Genomic DNA, 10,392 nt, shown 5'->3' with positions numbered 1-10,392 from the left:
CTGTATCCAAAATGATCAGCAACAATTTCTATATCAGTGATTACAAAAGGACAGTAGACTGAAGAACAGGGTTAATCGGTTCAACATTGGTACTAAATGAGGTACATTATTATTATGATTTCACTTATGTGTGTGTGTAATTAACCTCATGAGTTTAGCCTCATTCAATAGCAGGTTATCATACTTAATTATACTTAAATAAACATATCAAGATAAAGATATACACTGCTTACACATGTTTACTGCTTTTATTAGGTAATACACCCTTCATGCCAACATCTGATGCCCTTCCGTCTCCCTCTCTCTCTCACACAGCTTTGAGCTCATTGGTTGTCATGATAAGTCCAAGTTTATTTTTAGCTCGCTATGCTTTCATATGGGTGGACACAGGAGTAAGAAAATAGATATATACAGACCCCCACAACAGCAGACAAAATTTTAACACATTTCCAACTTACACAGTTCTGACAGTGACAGATAGTACGGAGATATGAGTTTCACAATTGCAAAAGGTAAGAAATTCTGTGCAATTGCGTTTAAAATGCGTGTTGGTGTTTTAGTTTGTAAGAAATTGTTAGCGATATCCTAAAGGCGTTGATCAGTATGCATATCAGAAGTTAGCTTTAGGATTTACAGTGATGTAACAAGCAGGATGACGGATTATTAATTTCCTCTCATATGCTCTTCCATCCCACCTCAAACCAAAAACCAGTCACAACAGATGAAAGCTGCCAACCCGACGAAACTTTAATTCTCAAAGTGACCACAGACTCAACCAATGACACGCAAAAACAAAACTTTGACTTGAAACTGGAAAACAACGTGATGAAATGCAAGATTCAAAATGAACCGGGGAGCCAAGAGATTCAGAACAAAGGTAAAGAAGAAAAAAACACAGAAGCCTGTCTGAATAAAAACAATGACCCAGGAGGTGCACAGTCAGTGGAGCAAAATCCTTCCTTCACAACTATGTCATTACAAGCACTTCTACGTACGGAAACCTTGGAGAATTTCGAAGGGAAGTTATGTGAAGATCAACGACCAAGCACCAAGCGTCAGCTGTCTGCTGAGAGCGCAGCAAAGTCTGTAAGCGTAAGGAAGAGAAGCACTGTGAAGAAATGCCAGGAGGAGACTGTGAAACCCCTCATCATCCCCAGCACACAGACCGCCAGACACCACGTACCTGCTGTCTCTCAGAGGAAACCCAGAAAACTGCTGTTCTCCACTACAGAGATTTTCAACAAAATAGACACATTCGCTATTGAGAAAGGAAAAGAGGTAACAGATGATACAGTTAACAGATAATACATTCTTATAAACAACACATTTAGTTATGGATGTGTGCCTTTCAGCTGAGGGAGCTGGAAGTGTTCAATGCTCAGAGTATTGCTCGTGCGGTCACTGAAGGGGCCAGAAATGATCTGGAAAAACTCAGGGCCATATGGATCTGGCTGTGCCATAATATTGGTAATTGCACATGTGCACGCATATACACACATGCACCTTTAATTCACAATTGTGAATGAATTTAAACACTTAACATTAAATACATTAAAATGTATACAAATTTCTTTGCCTTCACAAAGCGTTTACAAAACTGAGATTAAGTAATTTGACACTTGATCTAATAATGCACTATTGGAAACCATGAGATTTTGTGTTTGTGTGTATTAACAGAGTATGATTTAGAGGGATACCTTGGTCTTTCTCAGAAGATCTTCTCACCTGAGGAGGTCATAAGGACGGGAAAAGGTGTATGTAGTGGATATTCTTACCTCTGTGTTGAAATGTGCAGGTAACAGGTTGCGACACTTGTGCATGTGCAAACTGGAAACGAACAGCTGGCACGTCTAAATGGTGTTTTATCTCTATAGGGAGGTGGGCATTGACTGCGTGGAGGTGAGTGGGTACAGCAAAGGCATGGGATACCAGACCAGGCACAGTTTAGCTGAGAAGCGCTCCGATCATGAATGGAATGCTGTCTTCGTGGGGGGCCAGTGGGGTTTGCTAGATGCTTGCTGGGGTGCTGGAACTGTCAACATGAAAACTCAAACATTTTTGAAAAGGTCAGGTTATACATACACATCCTAAACACATGTAAACAGAGAAATATAAGATGTGCTGTAATATTTATATGCATGGTAGATTAGGGATGTTCTTTATGTCCTGAAAAGACTGATAATGCACTACACAAGAGCTTTTCTGACTTGAAATTGTTATGTTGACTTCTAAGAAACCCAATATTCGGTATTAATCATTATTTACCCACATGTCATTCCAAAATAGTATGACTTACTCTGTGAAGCAGATAAAGATTGTCCAAGCAACTGTTTTTAATACAATGAAATGAAACTGTGAAAAGAAAGTGTTTACTTTAATTCTATAAAAAATAGCATAATGTTGCTGTGCCTCTGAAACCTGATCTGATGTCCAAATTGACTATTTTACAGCAAACTGAAAAAAAAAACACTGTACTTTTCGTTTTGATTAAATACTGTGTTGTCAAAGTTGACAAGAACTTTTTAACACTTTTTATTTGTTAGATATTTGAAAAACTCAGTGACAAACATAAAGGGTGGCAAATAATAATGATTAATTGCAAAATCACGAAAGATGGAGATTATATATTTGTAAATAGCCTGTTAAAAATGGCAAAAATGGCTTAATATTGTAGTGTATCAGACCCTTAAAGGCATATTTCACGCAAAAGTAGAAGTTCTGTCATCCTTTAATTTTCCCTTAAATTATAGTTCCCCTTCTGTCGGTCTCTCGGTACATCTGCTGTGTACACAAAGGGACCTGGTGCTCCGGCACCTAGATCCGTTGGGATTACAAGTCAACCGAGAGAAGAGCAAGCTCTCCCCAGTGAAGAGCATACTCTTTCTCGGTATGGAATTCAACTCTGTCACCATGACGGCGCGCGCCCAGTCGGTGTTGAACTGCCTGGAACACTTCAGGCAGCCATTGGTCCCCCTGAAACAATTTCAGAGGCTCCTGGGACACATGGCGTCCTTGGCGGGGGTAATACCCCTCAGGTTGATGCACATGAGACCGCTTCAACACTGGCTACAGAGTCGAGTTCCGAGGACAGTGTGGCACACCGGCAGCAGGCGCATGGTGATGACGCCCTTTTGCCGACTTTTCTCCGAGCGGGGGACCCCCTCGGGCAGGTTACGTGGCACGTCGTGGTGACGACGGACGCCTCCCTGCAGGGGTACGGTGCAGTGTGTAACGGGCACGCAGTAGCGGGGCGTTGGACGAACCCTCGCCTGCACTGGCATATCAATTGCCAAGAGTTGTGGGCAGTGCTACTTGCACTGAGAAGGCTGCAGCCTCTCGTGTGGGACAAGCACGTGCTGGTCCAAGGACAGCACTACAGCTTTAGCGTACATCAGATCGTCAGGGTGGCGTACGCTCACGTCGGCTAACACGACTTGCTCGACCCCTCCTCCTGTGGAGTCAACAGGTGATCCGCTCCCTGCGGAAAATGGCGACTCCACCCCCGCAGTCCAGCTCATTTGGATGCTGTTCGGACAGGCCCAGGTAAACCTGTTCACCTCCCGCAACACCACCGTTACCCGCTTTGGTACTCCCTGTCTGAGGCCCCCCTCGGCACGGATGCCCTTGCGTACAGCTGATCATAGGACGGGCGGAAACACACCTTTCACCCGCCAGGGGCCTCCTTGCACAGACACTGTGCAAGGTCAGGGAAGAGGAGCACCAAGTGTTATTGGTTACACCGCACTGGTCTAACCGCACTTGGCTTCAGAGTTGATGCTCTGGACAGCGACTCCCCCTGAACCATTCCCCTGACAGAGGATCTGCTCTCTCAGGGGGAGGACACGTTCTGGCATCCCAGATCAGACATCTGGAACCTCCATGTCTAGTCTCTAGACGGGACGAGAAGATCCTGAGATGGCCACTTCCCCTCTATGGTGGAGACTATCACCCAGGCTGGGGCCACATCTACTAAGTGGTTAAACGCCTCTAGATGGCGCCTCTTCTCGTCCTGGTGTCTCTCTCAACGAGAAGACCCACTGAGGTGCTCGATCAGGATCGTGTTGTCCTTCCTAAGAGACAGGAGACTAACATCTCCCCTCCACACTGAATGTGTATGTAGTCCCTATTGCCACTCATCATGACTCAGTTGATGGAAAGTTTCTAGGGCAGCACGACCTGGTTACCAGGTTCCTAAGGTGCACGAGAGGGCGGAATCCGCCTCATCTCCGCTCCATACCCTCTTGGGACCCTAAGGTGGGACCCTTGCAAATCTCACGTTATCTTGAGACCCAGGCCCGGATACGTGCCCAAAGTTCCCACTTCTCCCTTCCGGGACCAAGTGGTGGACTTGCAGGCGCTCCCCATCGGGGAGGAAGACCCAACCCCATCCATGTTGTGTCCTGGAACGCATGCAGAGCTTCAGTAGCTCTAACCAGCTACTTGTCTGTGTTGGAGGACAGCAGAAGGGGAAGGCTGTCTCCAAGCAGAGGCTGGCGCACTGGGTCGTGGATGCCGTTACGACGGCATACCGATCTCAGAATCTCCCATGCCCATTGGCAGTGAGGGCTTACTCCACGCGGGGTGTAGCCACCTCCTGGGCACTGGCCAGAAGCGCCTCTCTAGCAGACATCTGTAGAGCTGCGGTGTCTGCCCACGTCCTGCGTGTCGACATGTAGGACTGGCATCCGGGGGGGCGTATGCCTGCAAAAGCACCTTTCCACCCTCCAGTAGGCTGGGTCAGTGTGCTATCTACCTCTCTTCTTACCCAAACACATGGCTAAGAACAGGTATCTTACCAACCTCCCTTCTTACCCAAATACTGCTTAAGAACAGGCCATCCATCCATCACTAAGCAAGCACCCCCTGGGGGTTGGCTGGGCAGAGCAGCCTTCCCCCTTAGGCCGGGATACCATATGAACTATCACAGATAGCTCTAACCGGACCTAGTGCTACTGGACGTCTGTAACACCCCCTACATGGGCTGTTCCGTCTGATGCATCCTCATGAGCATGGTTCCCACTCCTGGTAACCCATGAGCTTCCCCAGGTAGACCTCCACCTCGCGGTTAACTACTCAGTCTGCACGTTCCATGCGTTCTCCTCCTCGTTAGAGGCTCTCAGGCTCTTCAGAACAAGAGGTAAATGAATGCTGAGCGCTGGCTTCCTTTTATATCGGACATCAGGGGGCGGAGACCGGCATGCAAATTTCATTCGCCAAATTTCATTGGCCTTTTCTATAGTAGTCACAGTTGATTTGTTCTCAAGGGCGAACCCCATCTGTCGTTCTCGACACAACGTCTCGTTCCCTCCATCGGGGAACTGAGGTTACAGACGTAACCAATATGTTTTCTTTTCCTACTGTGGTAGTCAATAGTGCAAAATTTATACAAACAAAATGTATAGATCACTTCTGGACCTGTTTACATTTTTTAACACTACACAAACAATTGAACAAACATATGAGCAACAGAACATTTATAACCTTATAAAATGTTGATATTGAAGATTTAGGTATATATTTATATATATAGCCTGAAACTGGAAGTACTTCTAGCCCAGTGTTTACATCTTGTGAAGCGGTCTATACAGGTTTGAAACTTGAGGGTGAGTAAATGATTACAGAAATGTCATTTTTGGGTGAACTACCCTTTTATGGTCATCTGTCTGGTCTTTCAGGTATGACGACTATTATTTTCTGACCGAACCCAGTGAGTTCATAAACTCACATTTCCCTGACGACCAGAGCTGGCAACAACTTAGCACGCCAATCTCCATGGAAGAGTTTGAAGCGAGACCCCTGAAGACCTCAGCATTTTATCAATTTGGATTGACCCTCTCACAACCCACAAAGTACAAAACAACCACAGGTGTAAACACACAGACACAGCATCAACACAACTATACATGGCATAAACAGCAGAATAAATTCGCAAACACAAAATGGAGGCTTAGTGAAAAGCACACAGTGTCTGTCACACTGTAATGAGATATTAGCCGGCTGCTGGCATTAGCCCGTGTTGAGGAGCTCCGAGAAAACAGATTAGGCTGTTTGCTGCCGAGATTAGACCGTCTCATAGGATAAAAGTTATTGTAACTAAAAGTTCCTGTATACCCTCTATAGCCTGAACAGAAGCAAATACAGTCAAGCGTATTAAGTGAAAAATATAGAATATGTCTTGACATGCCATTTAGTGATACTCTTTGGGTCTGAATGGTCATGTACACACTTTAGCCAAATAACGGCTGTCTCCCTTTTCTTGGGAGCTTAATCCCATTCTGTCCGAACAGTTTGGTTATTTATGTAGTTTGCACAGTGCCGAACAGTTAATACAACAACGTTCCTATCTTTTGGACCTGGCAGCATAACAAGTTCATATTCCACACAATATTAACACATAATATTTTACACATATTTTAGGATCAGTTCAAAAATTAATACATAATAAATTCTTTCCATTCTCTCAGTCTTTCACATAGTTGTTGGGTGACTTTATGTCATACCTGATATTTTTTTTGTTATAATTCAAAACACTGACCTGGAAATGGGCGCAAAACATACTGAAATGCTGATTATAGGCAAACCTGTAGTGGTCTCCTAATTTTTTTCACGGCTGTGGAGTGTGAGATAGACAAGATTACTGTAACATGTTGTAATGGTGTCAAAATTTGTTTTCCACAGACGACGGGGAAGCGATTGTGTCCATGAGCTTCTCTAATCCACTGACCTTTACCTATGCGATGAGGCAGCGGGACACCTTGACAGGAGCTCCAAAGCAGGAGGATGTTGAAAGCTCCTGTGGTCTACTGTCAGTGACTCGCCAAGGGATGAAGCTGCGTTTGTTGCCCCCAGAACCAGGAGTCTACGAGGTGCAGCTATTCGCCCGGCGAGAGGGTGTACCTGGTACTCTGCGCTGGGTTTGCTCTCTTGAGCTAGATTGTCCAAGTATCCACCAGAGGCAGACGCTACCCGATAACCCCTATGTGAACTGGGGCTTAGCAGCCGGGGCACTTGGCCTCGGGGTCAAGGGCTGCAGCGTCAAAGGAGGAGAAGCTCTAGAGGTGGGTGAGGGTGGGGAGTGCAAGGTGATCCTAGAAACATCACGATCACTGATGGTGGTGTGTGAGCTCACGCACCACGAGCTCGACAGTGCTGCAGCCAAGCGCTGCCTTGCATTGCAAATAGCATCAGACCAGCTGGTGTGCAATGTTATCTGCCCGTACAAAGGGTTTTACCGTCTGTCTGCGTTCGTACGGGATTACAATGATGCAAGTGGGACTTTTCAAAACGTCGGGAACTACCTGCTGCATTGTCGCGGTCAAGGGCTGAATCCGAAAGTGCTGTATCCCGACGACCTGGGCTTGTGGTGTGGACCTGGGACGCGTACCCAAGAAGCCGGACTTTCCCATTTTAGCCACACAGGGGCGATAGTCAATGCACCGCAGGGCCGTTGCAACATCACCTTCCATCGTGCGTCTCCAGACTTTCAAATACACGCAGCATTCTGTGGTGAGCAGCACAAGGAGGCACGTTTCCCTCTGTCCCGGTATGTACTCCTGACATTTACAGACACTAAGGTAACCGTGAGCGTGTGTACGCCTGGAGCTGGGGTCTATCGCCTGGGGCTTTATGGACGGAAAGCATCTCAACAAGACTACATGTTGCTGTGTGACTATATTATAAAAAATGTGTGTGAGAGGCAAGGAGAGCCATTCCCTTGTGTGTATTTGGCTTGGGGAAAAGGATGCGTGTTGCTGGAGCCACGTGCAGGTGTGCTGGCTCCCCAAAGTTTGGTGAGTTTTCGTGTGCGGGTTCCGGGTGCACATCGAGTGTGTGTTATGGGAGAAAAACGTACGGATTTGAAAATGAATAAGAGCAGAGTTTGGGAAGGTGAAGCTCTCACTGGAAACGCCACACAACTCAAGCTCGCTACTGTCACCAAGGACACCAATGATATGGATGTTCTCATGACCTTTGATGTTCTTAACCTGGAGAATGAGATGTGAACAGATCTTAAGAGGATGAAGGCTGCTTTTACACTCCAGGAACACATGCTTTAAATCTTTTTAGATTCACAGTAAAATATTCTCTCTTTTTTTAAACAAAACTCAGTTCCTTTAATTGCTTGTCATGATAGTCATAACAGAAATATTGGAGACGTTTGCTACAAAACGCATACAATACTGTGCAAAAGTCATGGTGCATTCATTCTAAAAACAGTTGGGTTATTTTTAAACCATCGTTGGGTCAAAAAAGAAACAAACCAAGCCACTGGATTAAATTAACCCAGCAAATGGTTTATATTTTATCCAGCATTGGTTAAAAACAACACAGAATTTTGGGTTGAAACAAGCCAGGATCATTTATAACCCATAGGTTGCGTCTCTTTTTGACCCAATGCTGGGGTAATTTTTTTTGACAAAAACGTTATTCAATATTATTATTTTATAACTTCTTCTTCAATGCGTCGGAATGAAAAACATTTTTAGATTTCTGAGTCATAAAGGCGAACCCTCCAAAGCCCTGATTTTAACATCATCAAATTAGCAAGAGATTACATGAGGAGAACTCATAGAGGAATTGTGACAAGTTCTGACAAAAACTTGCTGCCAACTACCTTAAAAAATACCTTTGCACAAGTGTGCTTATTATTGGTGCTGGTCACACCAAATATTTATTTAGTTTTTACTGCAATGTATAAGCAGATAAATAATATATAAAAACGATTTGTTCCATTCTTTTTGAAAAACATTCAGTGCATCATGCATTTTGTGCCTACAACTTTTACACAGATTGTAAGTATTTTAAGTGGCAAATGAAAATAATATTTTAAGTATGGTACAATTTTATAATTAAAAATATTATTTTAAAGTTTGCATGAAGTTTGCACTGAAGCTCGTAGTGAGAACGAAATGTGAGGAAATGGTTGATTTAGTTACAGCATAAAGACAAAAATACTGTATTTGATCTACAGTTTATATTCATATTTCTAAAATATGTTTCTTACGACATTTATGTCGATATCTGTGAAGTGTAAACTTGAAATGTAGCAACAGAAAAAAGCCTGTCTCCTCACTGCTCTTGGAAACCGTTGAGGATAAAATTAAACTCACCTGATGAAAAAGCTCCTGCACTTCAGTTTGTGCAACAAAAGAGACTATTATTATTTTCTTTACATCATCCCCCTGGAGTGATCAAAGAGCAGAAATCATCTGCCACATTCAGTTACAAAATCCTCTGCATATGCAATACATGTACATCAAAATATTAACAAATATGGAAATGCTTTGATGTTACAGAGGATATATACCCTAGAGAGAGATGGTTTGAAAGACATACCACTCCAGTTGCAATCAATGTTGCAATCTCATATATCTGCACTATATGGAGCCACAGAGGAAAAGCAGGCCTGAGTTGTGTTTACATGATGTTGTTATAACAACAGAGCATTAGGAATGAGACCTTGAACTTGGCTCTCTAGCTATTGAGAAACAATGGCTGCTATGTGTCCAAAGGGTGGGTACCATCTCCAGGGGGAAATGAAGAGAGTCTGATGTAAGCTGAAAGAAATGTGGGTATTGTATCTGCAAGAGGGTAAACGTATTGTGTTTTGGACCCACGGTGGATCCATTGCGCAAACAGCTGAGGTTGTGTTTGACGTGTGTGTGGATGGTCACAATAGCGACGACATGAGAATTTAGTGATTTTGAGGTACCCCATGCAGGCTGGGTAAGGATCCACAGTGAATGAAAAGGTTGTGTATGGTGGACCCCATTTAGAACACTGAACAGTGCCTGACTACATGTTACAGATACACATACTAACTTATAAATAGCTTGTGTTTTTGCAGGCCCTTGAGATTAGTGTTTCAGCTGGGCTTGGCATCCTAAAAGATGTTATCACCATGTGACAAATTCACTGCTGAGGTGCACAAAATTACACATACACAACTTCTCTTACGTTCAGTTTTGGCTTTAAAGGTGCTGTGTGTTAGATTTAGGAGGATCTATTTACAGAAATGATATATTATATACATAACTATGTCTTCAGATGTGTATAAAGACCTTACATAATGAAGTGTTATGAATTTATTATTTTAGAAATAGCTCATTCTATGTACATACACCGTGGGTCTGATTGCATGGAATTCGTCATGTTGTTTCTAAACAGACAAACGGCTCTACAGAGCGCGTTTCGTAAATGTTATCTCCTACGGCAAAAAAGTGAAAACCTGACGACATCTTAGTTCTATGTCAGCCACAATAGTGCTTTCAAAATGGAGGGGTGAGCGGTGGAGTGTACCGTTGGTTGCAATTTGCAACCTCACCGCCAGATGCCGCTAAAATCTCCAAATTGCTTCTTTAAGAAGAATGAATAATAAGGAATAAAAAAACA

The 10,392-nt window shown here is 43.9% G+C and overlaps 1 protein-coding gene across 1 annotated transcript; it reads left to right on the top strand.

The window, feature by feature from the left end:
- Positions 1-421: 421 nt before the first annotated feature.
- Positions 422-9,677, top strand: ky (kyphoscoliosis peptidase). Its single transcript, XM_056760057.1, has 7 exons — positions 422-512; positions 713-1,278; positions 1,353-1,467; positions 1,678-1,795; positions 1,875-2,066; positions 5,676-5,866; positions 6,679-9,677. Exons 1-7 carry the CDS (start codon positions 491-493, stop codon positions 8,001-8,003), a joined length of 2,529 nt encoding a protein of 842 aa, XP_056616035.1. The 5' UTR covers positions 422-490; the 3' UTR covers positions 8,004-9,677.
- The last annotated feature ends 715 nt before the right edge of the window (positions 9,678-10,392 follow it).

This window comes from Triplophysa dalaica, chromosome 11 (genome assembly GCF_015846415.1).
Source record: "Triplophysa dalaica isolate WHDGS20190420 chromosome 11, ASM1584641v1, whole genome shotgun sequence".
In the NCBI taxonomy this organism is placed as follows: domain Eukaryota; kingdom Metazoa; phylum Chordata; class Actinopteri; order Cypriniformes; family Nemacheilidae; genus Triplophysa; species Triplophysa dalaica.
The sequence above is the reverse complement of the archived record's forward strand: the minus strand, read 5'-3'. Positions and strand labels throughout refer to the sequence as shown.

Coding starts and splice junctions, on each gene's coding strand:
- ky (XM_056760057.1), top strand. CDS start 491: ATGAGTTTCACAATTGCAAAAG. Junction 513..712: donor GAGTTTCACAATTGCAAAAG/GTAAGAAATTCT, acceptor ACCAAAAACCAG/TCACAACAGATGAAAGCTGC. Junction 2,067..5,675: donor ACTCAAACATTTTTGAAAAG/GTCAGGTTATAC, acceptor CTGGTCTTTCAG/GTATGACGACTATTATTTTC.